Consider the following 24,021-nt stretch of genomic DNA (forward strand, 5'->3'; position numbering starts at 1 on the left):
CGAGGTGCTGGGTGATAAACAATTGATAATTATATAATGGATTAATTGATATGAGTTCGTGTATTTTGTGCTTCTTATATTTAGTCGTATGCGACCAGCCCAGAGTTCATATGACTAGAGCTGGTATTTTTCAAGAATTTCAGTGTGCCTGTATACGGTGCTACAATCCATTTACCATGAATGACAGAGGTGGATGTCTCAACGGATCAAACATAGGTGCTGTATTTAGAATAGCCACAGACATAATTGATTGATAAGAGTAGGACTACAAATTGCATACATTAAAATGGTGTATTATGATTACATGATGAACTACATTTGGTATGATAGAAAACGTAGATTCACAAGAAAAGTATGGGAAACGCTTAGACCTTGAAAGCTCTAGAGTTTCTTCTACCTCTAGCTCTCTCGAACTTTCTACCCTTGGAGATGACTTTAGGAGCCTTACCCTTGTGAGGACCGAAACCGAAGTGTCTGACAGCCTCTCTGGAGTTTCTTGGGCCTCTGAGGAGGATGGTGTTTTGACCCTTTGGAGCTCTCAAAGCCAATTGGTCCAAAGTGATAGCCTCACCACCAGCCTTGATGATTCTAGCCTTGGCACCAGCAGTGAATCTCAAAGCGGCGACGGTGGCCTTAGGGGTCTCCAACAATCTGATGTCGTCGGTGACGGTACCAACGACAACGACGGTCTTCTCAGCAGCACCCTTTTGCTTCAAGGCAGTGTTGATTCTGGAAATAGACACAGGTGGTCTGTTAACCTTAGACAAGAACAAAGACTTCAAGACAACCTTGTTGAAACCGGAGTCAGTACGACCTAATATGTTAGTATATGGTTATTCTGCTCTTGAATCGCACACAATCAATGCACTCGCAGAAATGGTACCGGCGTCTTTCCTTCTCGAACCACCGAGTAAGGCAGGACTTCGGTAGAGAAAAACTCTAGGCCAAGTTCCCAAAGTTTGCATCGAGGCCGATGCAACGACTTTGGTCTTGAAAATATGGTCAAATGACCTCAAGTACCTTCCAACCACCGTTTGGCAATCGAAGCTATAACGTCTCCTGTACTATCTGTTGATATCTTCATCAACAAGCAAGTGTGACAAGCTTCTAGTCATTTAATCGGTCTGCACGTATTCCTCCGTTCTCTTCTTTTGCACTCAAAGAGAGTCCAAAAGATGAGAAGAGAGAAATGTGAGCAGGATTGGAAAGCCGCTTCATGGATCATTTTCTAGTATATTTGCACAGAAGTGCAACCTGTAGGTTTTCAATCACTTCGTTGATGATTGTGCGGTCTTCAAGGGGTTGGAAAGAAAATTTTACATACGAGCCAAGTAAGTGTACAACTTGACCAAGAGGTCCAAGTAGACGTTGTCAGACTTTGGAGCAGTTCTGTGGGAAACTCTCTCGTGTTGCTTCTTGGTGTGATCTCTACCCATTGTGACTTTTGACTAATGAAGAAAAGGTGTGAAGAGGGTGGAAAAAAACTTGAGTAGGAGTGCGAGCGAGGGATTCTCGCATCGCATCTGGGTCACGTGTGCGACGAGGGTGCGTGCCCTCGTCTACCGAACTAAACTTGAGGATGCTCTTTTAGATGCTGATACTGGTTTTAAAATTGATTGATTTATTTTTATTCCTATCTATTTTGTAGAATCTTGATTATCGTGATGAGAATCAGTCACATTGAATAAGCGTTTTGTGTATTCCATAGGTTTTGGTTTAAGTCAAATGCTCAATGATAAAATCAACCACATGAGATAAATATGTATTTGAGGGAGATCTTGGCTCAAAGATTAATTTCCTGTTCTTGTTGCTCGAGAAGAGCCCCCTTTTAATTTACCCTGTCACTAAGCTCTCTTATCAGGCACCAATACCTGCACACGTGAATCCTTCGATCTGTCATATCCTCTTATTTACCTTTGGTTATGTCATTAAGCCGTATCTTGTGTCGCTCCTTCGGAACTTCTCCGATTCTTCGCAAAGGTGTTATAAACCAGGAATTGAACTCACTTGCTGCTCTTCTGAAGTACCTCCGAACTCCCACAGGATGTGTTCATGATATCATACCACAAATCAAATCAAATTCAATTGTCAACGATGACACCGTGCAAAAGATGATTCGTCTTTCTGGTCTTGAAATAGAGAGTACTTCAGAAAACATGCAAATGTGGACAGACGCCTTGAACACTCAGATCGGGTTCATTGATCATCTTCGAGACCTTGAGGATGGTCCCTCCGAGTGCATAGAAAAGGCTTCCGAAGTATTTCGTCTTCTAGAAAGTGACCATAGTCCTCAAAAGTTCCTCAAACTATCCGAGTTGGAAGAACAGGTCATCGCCTTCAATGCAGATGCGGAGGCCTTAAGCAACGAAGATAACTTTGTTGCAAAGGATTTCATTCGCTCAAGAGTAGAAAACATTGCACCAATGACAGCCAAGCAATGATCTTTGAGGACCTAGGGAGATGTTTGCAATTGTCATCCGATTTAGTGGAATTTACGCTCTCCTAACAATCACAAGTCTCCGTGAACATCTGACGAGAGTGCTCAAATCGTTCTAGACACTCTTGAATCCAAGAACATACGGTCCGGTACCTCTAGTTCAAATAGATTATTCAATGTTCCTTTCAAGTGAGTAAGGTCCTTAGATCCCTTTGTGATCGTATCGACATTCGTGCCTTTCGGGTATGTGATGTACGTCTTAATCTGAAACGTGTTTGTTTCATCTAACAACTTCAATGGGATTCGAGTATCGTTTTCGCTTCTGGATGTATCACTGTCATCTCTTATGAACACTTTAAATATCTCGATAACGATATCTCCATGAAAAAATCGTATTCCCTTCACCCAGTATTGATTTATCACATCGTAGCCTAGATCTTCTAGGAATTGAAGAAACGAATCTTTCAGTTCTGCTGCATTTGCCGCGCTGACAGGACTTTCCTTTTCTACCGTAGGTTGACTTTCAGCAGCAGGATCATCGACCACCATAAGGTCGTCATCATTATCTGCTTTTCCTTCTTGAGCAATTGAGTCACTTGCACCGATTTCGTCCGCATTTTCTTGTTGCGATTCGGGTTTCTTCTCAGAGGATGTAATTGGCTTTGTACCCCTTGTGTGGTAATGCACCATGGTACTCTCGTAGAAATTTTGGGCAGAAACAGCATTTTTGCCGGCATTGGGAATATCCGCTATATGAAAAGTCCATTGCTTCTTCTTTTCTCCAGTGAAGAGCCGCTCGACTTTAACTTCAGATTGACCAGTAATAACTGGCGAGGCCATGTCTAACGAGGCCGATGCCTTGTCATCCCAGGTGGTAGTACATTTCATGTAGTATTGCTCAATTTGGTTCACCTTGCCTGCTTCAACTTTAGGCTTGAAGACATTGTGGGGTTTGGTGATGATAGTGTATGTGGCGATGTCTTGTGGCTTTTGCAGGCCAGTGAGCGCTTCGAGAGTAGAAACAGTCTGTGCGTATTTCTTATGAGGAATGCTAGAACATAGAAGAAGTTGATGACCCATTGCGTGGCGATTGTTTCGACACCAGGTAGTGATTCAGTAGATTGCAAATGTCAATAGAGAGTGCAGGATATCGATAATTGATTAAGTGAAACGATTTACCTGCAAAATTCTTTAATGCGGGCAGTGAAATTTTAGAAGCGCTTTTTGACTGTAGATCTTGATGAATTCGAGTTCCATCATTTTTACCGTACAGCTCGTCGTCTGTACATCATCAGTGCTCTATGAAATACAACCAACAGTCTCTACTGTGGCTTTTGAAAGACTTAGAGGCCAAAACTAAAACTATACTGAATATCCTTTCCATACATTTATTACATACATTCAAGTTCATCCGAATAAGACCACAGTTGCAACACTTGAGTTCACGTAAGGGGAGCTGTCTCTACAGAAACAGAGCAATATTCGCAAAATCGCTCAAGATACACAAACGTGCACAAATACTCAGGACATGGACAGATCTATCGGTCCTTTTTAGACTCCTCGCCTTCCTCTGGCGTGCTTTCGCTAAAGGCAGCGACAATGTATGCAATCAAGACCACATTGGCGGCAGCAGCAGCCGCACCACCACTGACAAGAGGACTGCTAAAAAAGTATTGACAAGTGAAGAACGTCGTCAATGGGAGAAACACCATTGCAACGGTGAAGATCATGAGCTTACGCACCACGGAGCTAATGTTAGTATACGACAGGTGAGAAACTCTCGGTTTCCTTAGAGTTGAATCAATTGATCAGCTTATGAAGAAGAGTTCATTTTGGTCAAAATTTGGCCAGACGCGAGCTTATTGTCTTTCAACAGAACAAAGGTGATCCACCTTCTCCGATCCTCGCTTCAACGGTAAGCATTCCATCACACAAACACAGGGAAGTGAACAAGTATTATAATCTAATCAAACTTTCTATCTCAGAACATACGCTTGAACATCTGCCATGATAATAATACACTTGGTGCTGTTCAGAAGTTTGTCTCACTGATTAATACCAACAGGCGTTCACGTGACCCGCACATTGGCTATTTCCGACCCTCAGCGAATACTGATAACTGATATTACCTCTACCACCTCCACAATCCCGCACCAACATGCAATACTGGGCCCTTTTAGCATCGTTGGCGGTTTCTGTGCATGCGTTCGCAGACACAGCGCCGCTTTTCGCATCGTCAGCGCTTTCTCAGGAGCCTTTCAAGTACATCACCCTGTCGCACAACGTGAGCCAGAAAATCAAGGACTTCACCTCCCAATTGTGTGCCGGTGATGAGAAATTGGTTATTTATCGGGTTGGAGAGCTTGATTTCGAGTCGCTGCTGGGTGTCAGCCATCAGGACTGGCAGGTGATCTCCCATGTGCACTATAAGTCTGGGTCTGACTTGGACTTGGAGGTCGATGAAAGCTGCTCTGTGGAGTACAGATTTGGATCAGTTGGTGATGCGTCAGAGTCGCCAGCCAGTGTCATTTATGTTGATTTGGATGATGGTGTATCCCACAAGTTTGAAGAGTTGTTGACTCATAAACACGTCATTGTGCAACTGAAGCCTAAGTTTGCCATTAGCCACTCTCATGGTGACTCCATCAAGGAGTTCTTGGGTGAGACTAAGGATTTCTTGGATGAGGCTTTGCATTTGAACCTCAACAACATTGACAAGAGGTCATACGAGTCTGATGACGAGGATCTCGAGAATGACAATGAGTACGAGGACTTGGAAGATGAATACAGAGCTGCTGAGGCTCTTCTTGTAGCAAACGAGGACGAAGTTGAGGGTGACGCCGAGACTACCACTAGCAAACCCAGCAAAGACACAAAGAGAAAGACTAACTCTAATTTGTTTACCGAGTACCAGTTTTTTACACCTGGAGTGTGGCTGGCCATTATTGTCTCGCTTTTCTTGGTTTATGTTGCCACTACTGCCGTTAGTTGGATCACTTCGATCGAATTGTCGTACAAGAGTTTCGAGAAGCAGATTGACTACGAGAAGAAGAATGAGTAGTCAATCTTTTAACAAATCCCTTTAGAACTCAATAAAAACATACAGTAATCTGTGGAAACGCTGTTTCTTTAACTATGTACGGCCATCAGAGGCTGTGAATTGATCAATCTCGAATCGTAAACCGCTTAGTAAACGTATGGTATGATTTTGTATGGGACTTGTTTTTCGTACTGTTCCCAAACCTTACCATATTTCTCTCTGCACTTTGCCTCGTCCCTGGTCTGTCTGTGAAGCAATAAGGTGGCAAAGTAAATGACATAAAAATAGGTAAGTGGAGTCATGGTACCAGTAGGCAAACACCAAGACCATCCTATGAGCCAGTCACCGAAGTAATTGATGTGCTGACTGAGTCCCCACCATCCTTCGACCAAGAGCTTTGACCCGGTCGGAGTTGAAATGCTTTTCATGTGGTTCAATTTACCTTGCTTGAAGTCAGATTTTTGTTGGTTACTGGAGTGGAAGATGTAGTATCCGACAGCACTGATGGCAACAATGGACCAAAGTTTGAGTGGACCCAATTGGTAAAAGTTTTCATCAAGGGCAAGGTATCTGCATTGCAAAGAGTATGTCCAAGGAAGCCAAGCCAAATCACCGAAAGCAAGCATAAAACCAAAGCCATCAGTTGCAATATCCATCATAGTCAAACATCCCTCCTCGTTCAAGACACCGTCGAAAATGTAGAAAGCTTGAAGAACATTCATAAGAACGAGAGAGTCAGAAACCTTGCCCAAGCTGTGGTATTGGTGATGCAAACAAGACAAGTTGATCAATAAGAGCAAGAGCATTCCTGGTCTGAGCTCGCAGTACAACTTGATATCCCAAGAGCCAATACGAGGGTTAAGCTCACGACCAATGAACCAATCGTAGATTGGGTTGCCAGAGTTTCCATTGATGGAGAGGATACGTTCTTTCGTGTTCTTGCCATTGGGCCTAGTCAAAGGAATAAATGAGATGAAATACACGAAAAACGAGATGATGAAGGAGAAGATGATCGTTGTGCAAATCAATTGCATTTGGTTGTTGAACAAAAAGTCGAGTTCCGGCAAGTAATAGTTCTCCAGGGTCAAAGCACGGGCAACAACAATTGCAATGAGCGCACCAGACATGGACAATCCATTGATTCTGTAGTTGAGCCTACTTCCATCTCTGAGCTCTACACCTGGGATGTCTTTTCCAGGGAAGTAGACATCACACACAGCAAGAACGGCAAACCAAGTCAAATAGGCCTTCCACGCGTCTTTATCAAAACACCAATCATACACCTGCAGCCAGTCTTGGGGAAGCAGTTGAGACACTTTGTCCCACTCAATATTCACACCACGGACTGAGTAGTGGCTGTTCACGAGAAACTGGAATATGATGATCACGACTGGCAACGTGGTGGTGATGAAGGCTACACCAGGAAGCCCAAAAAACTCGCGGTGTGTTGTTTTGGGATTGAGAGTCATTGCTGGCTAAAAAGAGACGAGTATGTGCTCAATTGAAGAAGAAGTGGGATAGCTACGAGTAGTTGTTAACGCATGCTATACGATCTGTAACTATACGAGATGAGCAAGGCATGATGTCAGAAGCAACATTCCAGCAATGTGCGCATTTTTTTGGTATCGATCGGTATTTTTAGTAGTCGCTAGTTCGGTTAAAACTAAATAACTTACGCGAGCCGGGTTTCAGCTGAAGTTCACTTTTTTAATCAAGTAGTGCCCAACACTTCCATGTCCGGCAAAGAGTGCACATTCCAGGAGAACAGAATCTGGTGCAGACTTGCGTCCGCAAGCATCTGAGACAAATCCAAAGAAGCAGTGGTGCAGAGAGCCGCTCCGCAGACGCCGCTCTTCTACTGCATTTGAAAACGGCCTGTGGAAATGGTGGCCGCCTTTGGAATTTTGTGGTACCATTATGTTTTTGGACCTACATGTTCTTGATTGTCTTTAATTGGTCCAAGAATGGGTAAATGTCCCGGGAAGAAAATCGAGCAAGTAAAAAATTGACACGTCATTAACCTGGTTGACGACCACGGAGTCCACCAACTCCCGTTTGGACACGGCTCAGGGTCAGTCGGAGAGATTGGAAATTCCAAATCCAGGCCTAATGCAGGGCACCACACACTCCGTGCATGTTGTCGAAAACAGAGCAAAGCCACGCACCCGCCCCCTCTAAAAATCCTTAATTAAACCTACTTAGTTGAAGCACATATGCGAGCCTTAATTTATGGGAAACAGCAGCTACGAAGAACTTTCACGCTTCGCGGCTTGAATCGAAGTTTCTCTTCAAGTGGGGTGTGTCATACCAAAAAAGTTGGGCATCGAGGAATTTGAAGATTCGGAACTGTGGGGCAAGTTGGTAACCTTTTCAATGTGGAGCGGAATAATATCCGCTCTGGATTGACAAGTTGAAGCCTCACGGGTGGAATTTCGTTTCACCCATTCCAGATTCATTCCTGTGAGACACTTTCTTTGGACCAAGTTAGGCACAGATGGCTACCATGAGTATGCTGCGAGAAGGGTATTCAGGGGATACGGGGCGAGATCGGGGCGGGATCAAAAGAGTTTTGTGCAATATTTATCAATCTAAATAGAAGTTCAAAAAGGGCAATCCTAGGCCAAACAGGCTATATGTGATGGAATCGCCCACCGGTATTGCATCAAATGAAATAATAGGTTCTATTTGCCGCTGTGCGCAAGGTCTGACATATATCAATCGTTTTCGACCACATAGTCCACGTAGATGCTGGTTTGAAGCTCCATCCGCTCAATGCTTCCTCAAGCAGCTGGGTTTGAATAATTGTATGGATTTACGAGATATTGAATTTTGGGTGTGCCGGGTGAAAATGTTTAATTACGCATCGTCGCATGGTTGACGTTATTACCGCCATACTTTAGCAATATTTATGGCTCGAGACTTAAGCGTTCCAACTGTTGTAGCGGATAGTGTCCTGCGGCTTCTGGTAAAGTCCTCTGTTTCAACTAAGTCCACAATAGATCCGAGTTAGAAGCTCTCTCTCCTATTGCGCCTATAACCGCAAAACTTGGCGACAGCCGGCCGGGCAATTAATATCGCAATCATTTTCCACGCAACGGGCTATCAAAACCGCCATCGTGTCGCTTGCATCTCTGCCTTTTTGACTTCATTCATTTCTGTAAATTTTACGCGAGTTAGTTCCACCACCCTTACCCCTCCTCCTTCCAGAGTGACATAAGATTTAGATCCATAGTGAGCCAAGGCCTCAATTCGGACATGCGCAAATCGCCATTTTGGTCAACACATGTATTATAGAACTCTGCAGATAAATGTCTAAGCTCCAGGCGCTGCCCTAGTGCGGCGGTGGCGCACAAATATGCAGAAGGGCAAACTCTACTGTTCCTAATGCAAATAACAAGCCGTGCTTTCTTTCCAAAATCATGGAGCTAAACGCCCTAGTTTCAGAATTCTATTAGCAAGGTGGTGAGATTTTTTCTTTTTTGACACTTCGCGACACTTCGCGGCTCTTAGCTAGATCCCCACATCACTCAACTCCTTGAAGTGTGATTTGAACGATGTGCCAAATCTCCGCTAATAGATACCTTCCATTTCCATAGAGACGTCGGTTAGAACAAAGTCTGGGTGGTATTTTGCACGAGCTGAATTTAACCTTTTTTATTTACCAATCAATTCCGGAAAAATATCCTAATTCGGTGACAATCAGTTCTGAAAGAGTACTCTCTTCCTCAGTTCCATTGCCATGGTCACTCAGTCCCATGCATCCATGGTTGTGCTGCCCTGGTTGTGAACTGCAGGTCTATCAAGCACCCATTGGAACAACAGATCCGTTTGCCACATATGCACAGGGGGCGACTTGGACCACCAGGCATTCGGATCGAACTAGACAAATTTTCATTTGCTGATGAGATTTTGGTGACGCAAGAGTCTGGATTCCGACTGGGGCTGTTTACTCAAACAAAACGCCCTTAAGCACTATCAAATACAGGCACATACGTTTCTGCACATGTCACGGCCTGTACAAAAGGTTGACGCGCCCCAAGTATGGACCCGTGCACAAAAGTTATGCACCATCAACTTTAATAGGGCTTCGAATTGTATGAGAGACGGGATCATGCATCCAAGGCTTTTCTTATGGTTTTGAGTGGCATGTCTAACCATCCCCGTATACTGTCTGCATTGACCCCATCTTTAAGCGCTTTGAAATCGCCTGAGACAAAGCCCTGGGTTTTTCCGTTTTGGATGGGGGGTATTTAAGAGACTACACACGCTGTCACTTCTTAAAGAACAAAGGATTTGAGAAATTTGCTTTTTTTATCCTACCGAGATAGAGAAAAAATACTCAATTTTGATACTTTACGTGGCATAAACAATTGAGAAAAGGCAAGCAAAGACTTTACACTGGGACCTGCTTCTAATTTAACAAAGCCCAACCCCCCTTTTAATCACAGCTTTCTTAAACCTGCCTCCCGACACTGCACATCCCTAACTCCCGGATATCCTCATTGTCAGGCGGTAAAGAAGTACACATTGTGCATGCAGCAATACAACATTTAGCACTTGTGCATAATTACCTTCCCGTTCATTAAAGCTCGATTCAGCTGATAACGAGCATTATATAACCTCCACGATCATATCGTCGAACCACAAGCTATAAGCATAACGATTCATCTAGAATAGGCATTTTTGTATCATGACCAGTCCCTCAAATGACGTGTCTATCAAAAGAAAAAGAGGCAGACCCCCTAAGAAACAACCTCTCGAAGTCTACGAGTCTTTCACTTCACAATTCCAGATGTCTATGACGCCGGCGATATCAGGCGTCGAATTCAACTCTCAATCAATGATACAAATCGGAGAACCCAATTGTGATACCCCAACCATGGAGGTTTTCTCCAAATGGACAGCACCTAAGAAGAGAAACCAAAGTGTGGCGAGGCGTAGAAGCAAGGATTCTTTCGTTATGGATGTGTATCAATCACCTGGCTCCCAATCCAGCTTAGACTCGCCTAAAATGATTCAAAGAGGCTCTACAAGTAGCCTCAAAGCTCTTCATATACCAATTCAGAACTCTAATTTTTACTCTAAAGAGATTTCGAGTTTTAATTTCCCTCATAACAATTGCTCTGATGCCCTTGTATATAGTGGAGAATGTCCTCTAGCGACGCCATGCTCAGTGGAGTTTGCTTGTAATAAATCACCTTTGGAGAAAGAACAACCGAGATTGGGATCCTACCAATCTGAAGTCGATGCTTACTGGCAGTCTTGCCAGAGGTCAATCATTGATGATCATGAAGTGATTGGACATCCACAGCTAGTCCCAACGTCTCCTTTGCAATTGAATGATTTTCACGTTATGAAATGCCCTGGATCCGGACAAAGTGAACTGGCGGATCCGGATTTTTTATCTTTCAATTTGGTTGTGGATCACAAAGGCATGGCAGCTCTATCATTTGGTGGCTCAACACAAGCAGACTTTTATTCATGTCTATGAAAATCAGGATGAGAGTCAGGTCAACAGCAAAAAATTTTCATTTCATTTTTTATAGATGTATTTACGAGTGATGTTATTTTATTGTTCTGTAAAGAGTATATCTCAATATCTCAAGCTCCATTGAGGTTTTCGTTTGTGACTTGAATTCAACATGAATGATTCGAGCACTATTTGGGTTTTGGAAAAAAATCTCTTCCTTTACGAAGAGTGCTTCTAGTTCTTTGCCTGGGTCTGATGAGACTAGGGAACTTAATTTAAGCGCTTCCAATAAGGATGAACTGAGACCAGAGCTATGGGCGCTTGGAATTAGTAGACAAAGGACAAATTCAACTTGAAAATACACGAATCTAAAGGTCACTCTTGAATGAATTGCTGTGAAATTGAAACTTCATTGCCAACAAATTGGGACGCATCAAGCTTAAGAACTCAGGTGTAAAGGTTGACCAGTTGATCAATCTCCAATTCCTTTTGTAGTTGGAATTGAGGCACAGTGCTTTCAACCAAAGGTTAGAGTATTTCCTTTCATGCTGTGAGCAATACAAGAACTGCTCGGGTGGTTCCAATTTAAGGACAAAGGAGATCACCGAGCGGCCGATAAGCATAACTGATCATCATCGTTCTTTCAAATGAATTCATGGAGGTCAAAGCGGGCCTTAAAATAAATAGTATATAAATTTATATAAGTGAACATAATATTGGATATACATTAAGAGAGACATAGTCTTCGCTTTTCGTTGGCGGTTGCATCGAGTTGGAGTAGGTACAACAATCTCTCTACGTAGGAACTCCGAAAAAAAAATATGAAAATAACTCTAATGTACCTACTAAATGATCTTTAAATTGTGAACCAGATGTTTCTTATTTTTTCCAATGATCAGTTCATTCTCCCAAAGGTGATGGCTCGAGCCCTAATGGTGTGTATCCTGCAGATTGTCGGTATGGGTTACCCGCCTGTTCGCACTTCTTCATCAAGTGTGTGAAAAATATTTTCAATCTCTTCACTGTATCAATTCTTTAGTAATGTCTCACAGAAAGTACGAACAACCAAGACACGGTTCCTTGGGTTTCCTCCCAAGAAAGAGAGCTGCTTCCCACAGAGGTAAGGTTAAGGCTTTCCCAAAGGATGTCAAGTCTAAGCCAGTTGCTTTGACTGCCTTCCTTGGTTACAAGGCTGGTATGACCACCATCGTCAGAGACTTGGACAGACCAGGTTCTAAGATGCACAAGCGTGAGGTCGTTGAGGCTGCCACCGTTGTCGACACCCCACCAATGGTTGTTGTCGGTGTTGTCGGTTACGTCGAGACCCCAAGAGGTTTGAGATCTTTGACCACCGTCTGGGCTGAGCACCTTTCTGAGGAGGTCAGAAGAAGATTCTACAAGAACTGGTACAAGTCCAAGAAGAAGGCTTTCACCAAGTACTCCGCCAAGTACGCTCAAAACGGTGAGGAGATCAACCGTGAGTTGGCCAGAATCGCTAAGTACGCCTCTGTCGTCAGAGTCTTGGTCCACACTCAAGTCAAGAAGACCCCATTGTCTCAAAAGAAGGCTCACCTTGCTGAGATCCAAATCAACGGTGGTTCTGTTGAGGACAAGGTCAACTGGGCTAAGGAGCACTTCGAGAAGACCGTCTCTGTTGACACTGTCTTCGAGCAAAACGAGATGATCGATGTCGTTGCCGTCACCAAGGGTCACGGTTTCGAGGGTGTTACCCACAGATGGGGAACCAAGAAGTTGCCAAGAAAGACCCACAGAGGTTTGAGAAAGGTTGCTTGTATCGGTGCTTGGCATCCAGCTAACGTCAACTGGACTGTTGCTCGTGCTGGTCAAAACGGTTACCACCACAGAACCTCTATCAACCACAAGGTTTACAGAGTTGGCTCCGGTGCTGACGAGTCCAACGGTGCTACTGAGTTCGACAGAACTAAGAAGACCATCAACCCATTGGGTGGTTTCGTTAGATACGGTATGGTTAACAACGACTTCGTCTTGTTGAAGGGTTCTATCCCAGGTATCAAGAAGAGAGTTGTCACCTTGAGAAAGTCCTTGTACGTTGACACCTCCAGAAGAGCTTTGGAGAAGGTTAACTTGAAATGGATTGACACCGCCTCTAAGTTCGGTAAGGGTAGATTCCAAACCCCAGCTGAGAAGAGAGCTTTCATGGGTACCCTCAAGAGAGACTTGGACAACTAAATTATTTAGTATCCTATACCAGCATTACGTGTGTACAATTAGTTATGAATATAGTCGTACTCCGATGATTAGATGTAGCCTAGCTTTGATCAAGTCTCAGCCTTGTAGATTATTGATTTGGAGTATGTGTGTATCAGGTTTGAACTTTCATATTAGGTATGAACTTTTGTATCAGGTGTGAGCTTCTGTCTCAGGTATGAGCTTGTGTCATGATCAATATTTAACGCTAAGGGACAAATGATGGACCATTATAACTCAATGACATCCAATCAATCAATTAATTGCAATGTTTTTCAGTATTTTTCAGTATTGTTGCGTTTTAGCAGAAATTATTATTCTTTTGGTTTTTAGATTCACTTTTGTATTTCGCTACTGTCAGTGAAGTCTTCTGAAAATGTGCTAACAGAAGAACGTTCATGGCATTTCCGGAGCCAAGCCAGACTCAGAAGACAAAAAAAAACAAGAGCAAAAACGGAAATATTCCATTACTTTCCCATTACTATTCCTAGTTTCGAATTCTTTGAGTTCAATAAGAACTCGTACTGTGCTTTTGCGTTCATTCAAGATCTAAACGAAAGGCGGAAAAACTGTCACAATGAACTGAGGGACAAAATTAAGTTGATTTAATAGATACATTGGCAACAAACGGCGTTTTAAATGCAAAGAATATAATTTGGAGGATCTTTTTCTTGTCTTGTCTACTTATACCTTCATGCAGTTTTTGTTTACTTGATCGTTACTCTCATTAATCATTCGTTGAAGGAGCGGCAACCAGGAATTACGCTCTATACACGGAGCATCCTTCAGTTTGATCGTTCATAGACAACCGAAGACCAAATCTGCTATATGAATACACAATGACGTCTGTTGTACAGAGTTCTAGCTCCATTTACAGTACATACATCTCCACAATTGACCACCTACCTTGCGACATTATTCGATCCCTATGGCTAGTGCAATCGTGTAATATATTCGCAGAAAATGAGAAACAAAAATTAAGTGAGATTCTAGAGCAAATTAGCTCTCAATCTTCCAATATCATGTCTCAGGATGTGAAGGAGAATATAGCCAGGCAATACACCAAACTGAGGGCGAGAATCCTCGAGAACAACAAAGAAGCGATTGCAGAATTAGAAGCTCTCCATTCTCAGCTTTTGCTCCACCAGACGGAGCTTGACCAAACTGTTGCGAAGATTGAAACCTCAGAGTCTGAACGGCCACTTACGGACCTCATCGATCAAAAGAAGCTTCGTGCACAGCTAAAAAGACATTACGAAAAGAACCCTCTTCCTTCTCAGGTCGAAGCTTTGCAAGAACGACAACTTAGCGCCAATGTTATAGTCCGTCAAGTAAAAGGCCTGGAGGGAGATTTGAAGATAATTTTCAAAATTCCGAAACTTGTCAACAAGAAATTGCGCAAATCACACCATAATGAAGAATCACCATTGAATAAACGCGAGAAAGATCACGCTTTTGACGAAGCATCCTCATTGAGGGAACTTGGCCGGTCAAAGAATAAGAGATCCGTATCTTCAGAAATGAAAAATGAGAATCTCAGGCAGGAAAATGAAGGAAATCGTGGCGATAGAACAGTTGATTACAAAAAGGTTAAAGAGGACCATAGCGCTGGCGTTATTGGTTCGAAATCACGGAAAAGCGCGGAAAAGGGCATGAAAGAGCCTGAAACAGAGCAGTATTGTTTTTGTAAACAACCTTCCTTTGGCGATATGATTGCATGCGACAATTCAAACTGCCCTAATGGTGAATGGTTCCATTACAAATGTGTTGGTCTTCTAAACAAAGTCGAGGCACGCAAGTACACTAAGCAAAAGTGGTTTTGTAGCGATTCATGCAGAATTGAAAACGAAGAGTTGCAAAGAAAACAAAAATTGAAACAGAGCAAAAAAAAGCGTCGGCATTGGTGAGGTATTGAGCAACTAAAAACTGAACCTTAATCATTCATATATAATTACACATCATTTATACACAACTTCTTAGTTGGCCAACAACTCCAACATACCGCAAATTTCGTTAGCCTCCTTAGACTTCTTGATCTCAGAGTTGATCTTTTGCGACAAGTTCTTAAATGCTTCCTCCAATGCAACACTCTTGTCAATTAAGTTACCATACATCTCGAGAATAACGGCAACAAAGTCACACACAATGTTAAAGGCACGAACATCTCCAATGTACTTGAGGAGCCACAGCAAAACAGGAACGAGAGAGATCTCATCTCTTCCATGGAGCGCGATTCTAATTTTACCACGCTTCTTCAATTCGTTGAGAAGTGTTATTGTTTCATCCTTAAAAACGCCTTGAGAGACAGCACTATCTAGAGCTTCAGCCCATTTGAATGCATTGAGATGTTTTTCGAAAGTTTTGAGTTTCTTTGTGGATGAGGAGCTTCCAACAACAACCTGCTCATCTTCCTCTCCATGATAGTCAGCACCCCTTGTAATTCTAGCATATGTGCTGGTTTTCTTGGCTTTCTCTGTAGCAGCCTTGGTGTCCATTTTTCTAGTTCTGATAGATAACAAACCGGAAGTGAGACCAGTGGCAAAGTGCTTGAAGTTTGGCGATACGGCAGAGCACAAGACACCACCAGAGTCGAACTTCCATCCAAACTTAACATCCCAGTTGGTGCTTGTGTAGTCGAAGATTTTGACATGACCGTCAAGAGAACCTACGAGAAGTCCATGGTCTCCGGTGTTGTGTAATGTTGTCGCGGTCTTGGTGAAATTGTTGAATTCATGGATCTGCAGGCCCCGAGACAAGTCCCAGACCTTCACCTGTGGACCACCGGCAGATACCAAAGTAGTAGGAGAAAGAGCCAAAACATCTTCAACTGGATTGTTATTGTTGAATTTGGCAACAAGCAGCAGCAGTCTTGTGTCAAAGATACGAACGAAGCCATCATAACAACCAGTTGTGATAAGATTGGGATTTCCGGGGATGAAGTTGACACTTCTGATGTAATCACCGTGATGAGTGTGGTCAAATTGAGCGACAGGTCCTGCGCTGGCGTCGGAAATGTCGTACATACGAAGCGATCTATCGTCTGAACCAGTCACCAATTGATTGCCGATGGTGGGATGAAACTTAGCTACATGCGTTGGATGCGACGAAGGTTGCAAGCTTATAAGCAAGCTTCGAGGCTGATAGGCATCGAATATGGTTACCAAGCCCAGTGCGTCTGCTGCGACAAGAAGTTTACCATCGTATCTGTACTCACCGGAATAAACGGTATCTTTAAACCTCGAGAAAGTTTTGATCACCTGTCGCGTCTTGGAGGAAAAAACCTGAATTCTTGTGGAGGAGGTGACAGCGAAGTCATGGGGAGAAACTGGATTGAAGTGAATGTGCGAGATAGGATAGTTTTCCTTAATGAGTTGGGGATTGACAAACCCCTTCCAATATTTCTGCTCTGGAGTTGTCTTGGCAGGCAAGACTGGATTTCGTGTAGCTTGTACCCTTTGTCTTGACGATGACATGATGGTAAGGGAAAATGTGTGTGGAGACTGTGAGATGACTTTGAGATGAGGTCAAATGTACTCGCGAAAATCAAGGACAAAAGTAACTGGATTTGACGGAAGCAGGGAAAAAGGGGAATAGAAATATGGCTTTAACTCAGATTTACAGATTCTTCGATAATTTTTTTTTTTTTTTTCATTTTGTGCATGGAATGCTTTGTGCTTCAATGATGAATCAGTCAAGTAGAGATGGTCAATTGAATTGAATGACTACATAAACAACAAAATGCCAAAGAGTTAAGGAGTTCTTACGGATTTTATTATAAATCTGTTATTGTATTTAAGTATATGAGACCATCGACGAATATAGACAGATAGACGACCTTCAGCGAGACCATGTCTACATTATCAAAGGTATGCTGTGAATATTATCTACTGAGGTCTATCTTTTTACATGCCTATTTCCTAGGAGGGTTCCAGACAATCTTTCTGTTCTTGATTGGTTGCCACTTGAACTTCTTGACCCACACAGACAACAAGAAAAGAGAAGAAGTGATGATAAGAGCCTTCAAACCCCACTTCTTTCTGTCATCGTGCTCTGGCTCAGCAGCCCAGTTCAAGAATGTTGTGACATCCTTGGCCATTTGAGATGTAGTTGCTGGGGTACCATCCTCGTACTCAACCAAGTCGTCGAACAAAACTCTACCCATGGCAATAGCTCCACCTGGGAAGTATGGGTTGTAGTTAGATCCTGGAGGCAAGACAACACCGGCAGGTGGCTCCTCTGGGTAACCAGTCAACAAGGCGAAAAGGTAGTCACAACCACCGTGTCTAGCCTTGACAATCAAAGACAAGTCAGGAGGCAAAGCACCCTGGTTACCGGCTCTAGCAGCCTGTTCGTTAGGGTATGGGCCTGGAATGTAGTCAGCCAACTTACCTGGACGCTTTCTTGGGTTACCCTCATCATCAGGCTCGTCGTCGTACTCCAATTCTTCGGCCATAGCCTTAGCCTCGGAGGCAGTGTGGGAGACACCAACCAAGTTTCTCCATGCGATTCTGTCCAAGGAGTGACAAGCGGCACAAACCTCACGGTAAACTTGGAAACCTCTTCTGATGGATGCATGGTCGAAGGTCTCGAACATACCGTTGTGAGACCATCCGTAAGCAGGAGGATGCAAACCGTGCTCGGAAGCGGTCATAGCATTGGCAGTCATGGAGTCTTGGTACAAGACGTACGAGGCACCAAGACCAACAGTGGCGGCGGTGGTAGCCATGGCTCTTTGGGCCCATGGGGAGGCCAATCTAGCAGAGGATTTGAACATTTTTAAAGATATAAAGTGTCCAGTATATTCAGATGCAATATTAGAGGAGTCGAATAGACGTTGAAGTGGAATATTCAGCTCTCAAGAGTGGTTTGGATGCAATGGATAAAAGAACCAGTAAACACACTCGAATAGGAAACAAGGAATGACAAGCGGATCGAATAGATGGCCTGACTATATCTTGTAAATACACCTAGTTCCAAGGACGATGGCCAGGCTGTTATATATTCCTTTTGGGGATGGTTGAAGAACAGACGGTGGGTCGAAAAGTTTACTGTGTGCCAGGTGAAGTATGGCTAAAGTGGAAAGCGCGAGGTGCGATTGGCTGAAATCAGGGGTTCAGACACGACCACGCAGATCCATACAGTTGGGCCATTTGGAACAAAACACAAAGTTGGCCAGTAAATTATTATTAGTTAAATGTTTGTGAATCGGAATAGATCCAATTGATTTATTCCAATTGGCTGCACATTCGTCTCCGTATTTGAGCTGAGTATCTGGGAAGTTTAAAGAGAACCCTTAGATGTCAAGTAGACCAAAAAGCACTAGCACTACGTGAGCATATTGCCCTAAAAAAGTAACCAAATCTTGAAAAATTTATGATACGAATGATATGAAGAGCGGCCTCAATTGTCATTGTGTTTGTAAAATGTTGTACATATGCCATGAACTCCAACGAGGGATAGAAGTGATTGCAAAAGTGTATCTGAAGCCATGTAAGCGCCATGGCCCCTGTTCAAGACTAACAGACATAGAGCTGAACCACTCAACTTTTGCACACTAATTGAGTCTTGTGGTTTCATGAATTCTCGTGAGACTAAAATCCTTCAAGTCGCAAGTCGAGCGATATCTCCGGATCGAAGGCTTCCTTACACTATATGAGAACAAACTACCAATGGGTAATTCTCCGAGTTTTTCTAAGGTGAAGATATAAATAATCAAGAACGTGGTCATGGTAATTGCATGAGAGGTAGTCTTATGCATTTAATTGACTCTGAGACTAGGAAGGTCTATCAAGCCTCAAGCTCGACCAATGGTTGGGATTTCCTAGAATACTAAGAAATAAGGTAGCTCCAGATCATTTGAGTAGGACTATATGTGTCCAGTGGCCCAAGTTTCAATTAAATGTGAAGCACTACAATGAGGTGGCATAACTCGATTCACGCTTGGCAAGATTCGTAAGTAAAACACTCAATACCTCGTTAAAAGGATGAGTACAAGCACCGAAAAGTCAAGCGACATACACTTGTCTATAAGATACAAGGAGATGACTACATTGTTTTCAAAGAAATGGGACAACTGAAAAAGGATATAGTTTAAGTTGATGCAATGAAGACTACACCTGAACGAAACTTCAATGACCAACTAAAGCACTACCAGCTAGAAAAAATTCAGTTTCGCCTACGAAAAAACATCCGAGAGAAGACAAATTGTAAAATGAAGTCTAGATTGTTAGTATTATGATTTTTGTCGCTTCATGTAGGTGTTAGTTGATTTCAGCTGTGATCAGAGACAAGTCTCGGTGACCACATCATGACGATAACGCATATTATTTAATCATTTGCGAATTGGAACATACCATGTATATGCTTCTGCACCAGTATCGTAGCAGTGTCCATGAAAGAAAGAAGGTAGGCAATTGAGAATTCGCTCCTACTCTGTGTGTGTAGCATATTAGGAGGCGCACGACGGCTGAAATTAGGGCTTCAGAGGCCCAACTGGCCCACTTCTGAGATTTCGCTTCATTGACCGTGCCAATTCCAATAGCGAATCGATTTTATCAACTTGAAGTCTTTCGATATTTTCATGTGAATCCTCGCTGTAATTAATAGAAGATCCAAGGATACCGGAGTCAGTGTTCTTGGCCCCTTCATCTTCGTCGTCAAGATTATGCTCTTTCGAAATAGTTTTAGATTCTGGAGCGTTTTTGCAGTGAAAATCTGATGATTTTTTGGGCGGTAGAGCAGAAACGACAAATTTGTACCACTGTTCAATATCGTTTGTACCTCTTTTGTAAGGCGATTCGCAAAAAAGAAGCTCGTGAATATTTGTTTTCGCAATGAGATTATCAATAGGCTCAACGTCAAATGTTTCAGAATTGCTTATTGAGAGAATGCTATCCATTTCCATTTGTGCCAGATCACCGGTATTCTCGTAAATCTCGTGAGGGCCGCTGTATCGCAAGTTGTATAATATATCAACATTGTTCTTGACATGAGAGCCATCCATATTAAAATGAAAAAGCAGCTGGCCATTGTCATGTATCTCGATTAATCTATTCTCATAATCTATGTTGATCATTGATATGAGACCATTGTTGGCCATTGTCAAGATGAGATATTCGAGCTCCTCGTCGTTTTTCAAGCATAATTTACGCATGAGGAAATCATAGCTGATAGTTTTAGAAGCTCTGAGGTATTTCGACAATACTTTTAGCTTGAGATTGTGTGAAATTTGCTCTTCAGCAACGAGAAACAACCTATCTTGCGAAAGAGGATCATTCACTGCCCTCATTCGATCTGCTATGGCACGAAATTGGTTAAGGTTTCGGCTTTCGTAAGCGTCAATTAATGCAATGAGGTTTTGATATTCTGGTAGTTGAACATACGACTGTGTTTCTTGAGACTCGAACGGATTTAGCTCGCTGTCAGTTAACATAGAGCAAAGACCTAGGTATTTCAAGATCTTCCTTTTAGATGAGGAACCAGCCTCATCGTAATTTTTAAACGACTCATAGAATTCGAGTCGGGCTCTTTCAAATTGTTTTCTGAAGAAATGGACTGTCGCACCACACTCTTTGATCACTCCCATCACCCTTGGGTGAGTGATCGCACTCGTAATTTGCGTGCTACGACGATGATACTCAATGAGTTCAGATAGCGTAGCACTCCTACACATTGAAAGTTCAATTTCAGCAGCGATTACATCTAGTGCAAAAGAGTTGCGAGTCAGCTCAGTCACCTTGCCAAGCTGTTTCTTGATTTGTGTCAACAATTCGTGCGCAGACTCAAAATTCTTATCCTCGAGTAGGTTTTTAAAGCGATTAATATTGATCCGAAGCCAGAGTCGGTGGCCAGACGCTCCTGAGACCATAGAATCCTGTAATTGATTGACGATAACGTCATACATCTCACTTACAAACTCTCGATTTGCACAGTGCATAAATCTTGAAAGCAACTTGTTAATGGACTCTTCAGCGTAATTGCCATTGAGTTTGGGTAGCATAGCGATTAGCTTGCCAATAAAGAACAAAGTCTCCTGGTATTCCAGTCGATAAAACGTCACCTTTGCAAGCTGTTTGAAGCTTTTGAAGACCCATTCAACGTCTTCTTCGGAATCTGTTGTGTCGACTAATTGCTTGAACTTCTCAATTGCCAATTCCATAGACTCATCTTTCAATCCTTTTGCATGGTAATACTGATGTTCCTAATGGTTAGTGTGAACCAATGAGAGTCTATTTGACGTACATACCGGAGAATCCTGGCTATTTGAGATGGATTTTGAAGTCTCAACATCCTCGTCATCCTCAAATTCAAATTCGTATGACTCTTCTGAGAGATATTCGTCTTCGTCGGACATACTATCAGATGTTGAAATAGTGTGGAGTACCTCGTTGCGGCATGGTGTCACGATAAGACACGGAATCTGATTAGACAGCAAAAAAAAAACTCATGCAAGATGAAAAGCACTCACACTTGTAAAAATTGCCTATGACACTGATCATATCAATTTTCCGTATTTCTTCGTTGAAACCAAACTCATTCGAAGTCTGCAATGATGCTGGCGCTGGTAAAATGGTAAAATACTAAGTGTGACTTTGAATCAAAAGTATAAACACCCAATGACTGTCCTTTGTCATGGCTGTGTTTGTGTATTCACACGCGATGGCATAAACAGGACTGTCGCTTTTCAACAGATCATGGAGTCAAGAGGATACATGTTCACAATTTACAGGTAACGGTCGATCGTTTACAAAATTTACTAGCTACAGAAGAGAAAGGCTTTCTAGCTATACCAATAAAGGAGTATGGCCTTCAGAAGTTTCGGATTTGCTTTGCCGCCAATCGGGGTTCAACAATACCATAGTTACCTCGGGTATCCATTTTGCCACAACAACTATTGTGAACTCATAAGTAAGAGTACTATTCCTGAACATAAACCCACTGCTTAGCAATCTAGTTGTTCGGCCGTTACTGGCCGCATTCAAACGTCATAGCCTAGTGAACACAAAGCAAAAGCAAACGCGCATGTCAAAACCGAAATTCATTGATGTCACTGAAAACGCTCCGAGCAACCGTAAATATACAGATGGCAGATCCGAATGAGCTATCGGCTGCAAAGATGTGTCCCCAACGACTCAATTTGAATAGGAAGAACTTGACATCACAAAAGAACTAGTTAAGGTTGAAGTCTAAAGCCGAAATCTGGCACATAGATTACAAACCATAAGCCAAAAATCTTCGTTCACTTTCTTGGACATCTTCGTCACCAACACCTAAGCCTCCCTGGTGATAGGGAGTGCATGATGGGTTGTCAGTAGGGGGTGGTCTAGACCCTACCTCGTTTATTTATCCCTGATTTGACAGACGATGCATACAATAGGCAAGCTCAGATCCGACATACCCATTACGGCTTTAATTGAACAATGGCATACTGGAATGCATCGGCTTGTGTGCATAACTCTAGCCTCAAGATAAGAGTCAATCCTCTGATAATTTTACTGGTCACTAAAGTCCTAGCCATACATTCCGTTTTAGCCCTAAGGAGAGAGTTAAGAGCTTTTATGATGTACCAATCAGTGAACGGTTGGCACATTTAAGGCTTTGAGTTGCGAGCTCCTGTCCGTTTTGAGCCTAAATGTGCAGGACTACATATTCAAGATCCAAATTCCTGTTCTCGATTTGTTCATGCGGTGAAACGGAGCCACTGTTTGAAGTTGCAATGATGACATTATTACATAATACGAGGAGCGGTTGCAAAGTCTTAATTTGACGGGCATTCTATACTTTGGACATGGGGAAGAAAGGCGAATGCGGGCTAAAACAGGTGTTGGAGGCAATTCGAAGTGTTCAGCCAGGCCCAGTAAACCTATAAGAGTCTTCGATAATCATTGCGAGCAAGGGACATCTCATCTCCCGTAATTTTTTGAGCACGAGAGTGGACATTTCAAGCTCTCAACATACTACCACTGACCACTCGTTGAGATGGTATCGTCGTACCTATAAATTGTTGACTTTTGCAAAAATCATCGATCTGTAAAAGTTTTATCTAGAGAACGTATCGCTTTTGTGAAGTGGGTGGAATCAAACTAACAACGAGTGCGCGTATCAGACGAAGCAAATCTATTGGAAAATGGGGTAGTGGCATGATCGATGACGATAACAGAAACCTAATTCCGAAGCTGCGCAATTTGACAAGTTCACTGCCTTGTTCTCAAACGGCCCCATATCTAATCTTCGCCTATTTGACTATCCTATCTCAAACCTGAGATTGAACGGCAGCAGGACGTTGATCAGCTAATATCAAGCGGAGACGGGCAGTCAATATACGTGAGGGTCATTGATACGAGATGGCCGATCTCGCATATAGATTTTGCCAAATGACACAAAATCAAAAGCGTTTTGCGTTGTGTCACTGGCTACAAGACTCAACCAATGGGCAAATTGTGTGCGTTGACAGATTCTGGCCTTTTTTTCTCGCTCTGAGACGCATGTCACCTGTGCAAGGATCTCTCTTCTCCCTGTATGTACCTATGTAGAGCACGAAGTGTTCGCAATCAATGCAGAAGTATACGAACATGAGTGAAGCCCTCCCCCTCCCCTTCTAGTGTAGCGCCCGAAATACCGCCATTTTGGGAGTCGGTGAGGAGGAACTCTAGCAGAATGATCGGAAAATAAAATTTACGGGAGGGGCAATGGCACTGTAGTGAAGAAAGGGGAGTTTTTCCCACCCCCTTTTCACTGTGGGACTGCTTTCCTGTAGTACTGGAGTAGATTAAGCGATCCGGCTTGCCCTGTTTACAGTTGAGCGCCGCGCGTATACTGCAGTTTGTGTGCCGTGCTGCAGCCTCA

At 42.9% G+C, this 24,021-nt stretch overlaps 11 protein-coding genes across 11 annotated transcripts; 5 read left to right on the forward strand and 6 right to left on the reverse strand.

Moving 5' to 3' along the window:
- Positions 1–1,922: 1,922 nt before the first annotated feature.
- On the forward strand, positions 1,923–2,441 carry PUMCH_004544 (uncharacterized protein; the record flags this gene model as incomplete). Its single annotated transcript, XM_063023477.1, has 1 exon — positions 1,923–2,441. One exon carries the CDS (start codon positions 1,923–1,925, stop codon positions 2,439–2,441), a length of 519 nt encoding a protein of 172 aa, XP_062879547.1.
- A 101-nt stretch (positions 2,442–2,542) lies between these two features.
- On the reverse strand, positions 2,543–3,517 carry PUMCH_004545 (uncharacterized protein; the record flags this gene model as incomplete). Its single annotated transcript, XM_063023478.1, has 1 exon — positions 2,543–3,517. The coding sequence occupies one exon, from the start codon at positions 3,515–3,517 to the stop codon at positions 2,543–2,545; it is 975 nt and encodes a 324-aa protein (XP_062879548.1).
- Positions 3,518–3,975: 458 nt separating this feature from the next.
- On the reverse strand, positions 3,976–4,167 carry PUMCH_004546 (uncharacterized protein; the record flags this gene model as incomplete). Its single annotated transcript, XM_063023479.1, has 1 exon — positions 3,976–4,167. The coding sequence occupies one exon, from the start codon at positions 4,165–4,167 to the stop codon at positions 3,976–3,978; it is 192 nt and encodes a 63-aa protein (XP_062879549.1).
- Positions 4,168–4,595: 428 nt separating this feature from the next.
- On the forward strand, positions 4,596–5,498 carry PUMCH_004547 (uncharacterized protein; the record flags this gene model as incomplete). The annotated part of the gene is made up of 1 exon (XM_063023480.1): positions 4,596–5,498. The coding sequence occupies one exon, from the start codon at positions 4,596–4,598 to the stop codon at positions 5,496–5,498; it is 903 nt and encodes a 300-aa protein (XP_062879550.1).
- A 125-nt stretch (positions 5,499–5,623) lies between these two features.
- Positions 5,624–6,946, reverse strand: PUMCH_004548 (uncharacterized protein; the record flags this gene model as incomplete). The annotated part of the gene is made up of 1 exon (XM_063023481.1): positions 5,624–6,946. The coding sequence occupies one exon, from the start codon at positions 6,944–6,946 to the stop codon at positions 5,624–5,626; it is 1,323 nt and encodes a 440-aa protein (XP_062879551.1).
- A 3,221-nt stretch (positions 6,947–10,167) lies between these two features.
- On the forward strand, positions 10,168–10,968 carry PUMCH_004549 (uncharacterized protein; the record flags this gene model as incomplete). Its single annotated transcript, XM_063023482.1, has 1 exon — positions 10,168–10,968. The coding sequence occupies one exon, from the start codon at positions 10,168–10,170 to the stop codon at positions 10,966–10,968; it is 801 nt and encodes a 266-aa protein (XP_062879552.1).
- Positions 10,969–11,988: 1,020 nt separating this feature from the next.
- PUMCH_004550 (uncharacterized protein) lies at positions 11,989–13,158 on the forward strand (the record flags this gene model as incomplete). The annotated part of the gene is made up of 1 exon (XM_063023483.1): positions 11,989–13,158. One exon carries the CDS (start codon positions 11,989–11,991, stop codon positions 13,156–13,158), a length of 1,170 nt encoding a protein of 389 aa, XP_062879553.1.
- Positions 13,159–14,015: 857 nt separating this feature from the next.
- PUMCH_004551 (uncharacterized protein) lies at positions 14,016–15,083 on the forward strand (the record flags this gene model as incomplete). Its single annotated transcript, XM_063023484.1, has 1 exon — positions 14,016–15,083. One exon carries the CDS (start codon positions 14,016–14,018, stop codon positions 15,081–15,083), a length of 1,068 nt encoding a protein of 355 aa, XP_062879554.1.
- A 69-nt stretch (positions 15,084–15,152) lies between these two features.
- On the reverse strand, positions 15,153–16,649 carry PUMCH_004552 (uncharacterized protein; the record flags this gene model as incomplete). Its single annotated transcript, XM_063023485.1, has 1 exon — positions 15,153–16,649. One exon carries the CDS (start codon positions 16,647–16,649, stop codon positions 15,153–15,155), a length of 1,497 nt encoding a protein of 498 aa, XP_062879555.1.
- Positions 16,650–17,086: 437 nt separating this feature from the next.
- On the reverse strand, positions 17,087–17,950 carry PUMCH_004553 (uncharacterized protein; the record flags this gene model as incomplete). The annotated part of the gene is made up of 1 exon (XM_063023486.1): positions 17,087–17,950. One exon carries the CDS (start codon positions 17,948–17,950, stop codon positions 17,087–17,089), a length of 864 nt encoding a protein of 287 aa, XP_062879556.1.
- A 1,698-nt stretch (positions 17,951–19,648) lies between these two features.
- On the reverse strand, positions 19,649–21,334 carry PUMCH_004554 (uncharacterized protein; the record flags this gene model as incomplete). Its single annotated transcript, XM_063023487.1, has 1 exon — positions 19,649–21,334. One exon carries the CDS (start codon positions 21,332–21,334, stop codon positions 19,649–19,651), a length of 1,686 nt encoding a protein of 561 aa, XP_062879557.1.
- Positions 21,335–24,021: the final 2,687 nt, after the last annotated feature.

Source organism: Australozyma saopauloensis, chromosome 5, assembly GCF_035610405.1.
Source record: "Australozyma saopauloensis chromosome 5, complete sequence".
NCBI classification, from domain to species: domain Eukaryota; kingdom Fungi; phylum Ascomycota; class Pichiomycetes; order Serinales; family Metschnikowiaceae; genus Australozyma; species Australozyma saopauloensis.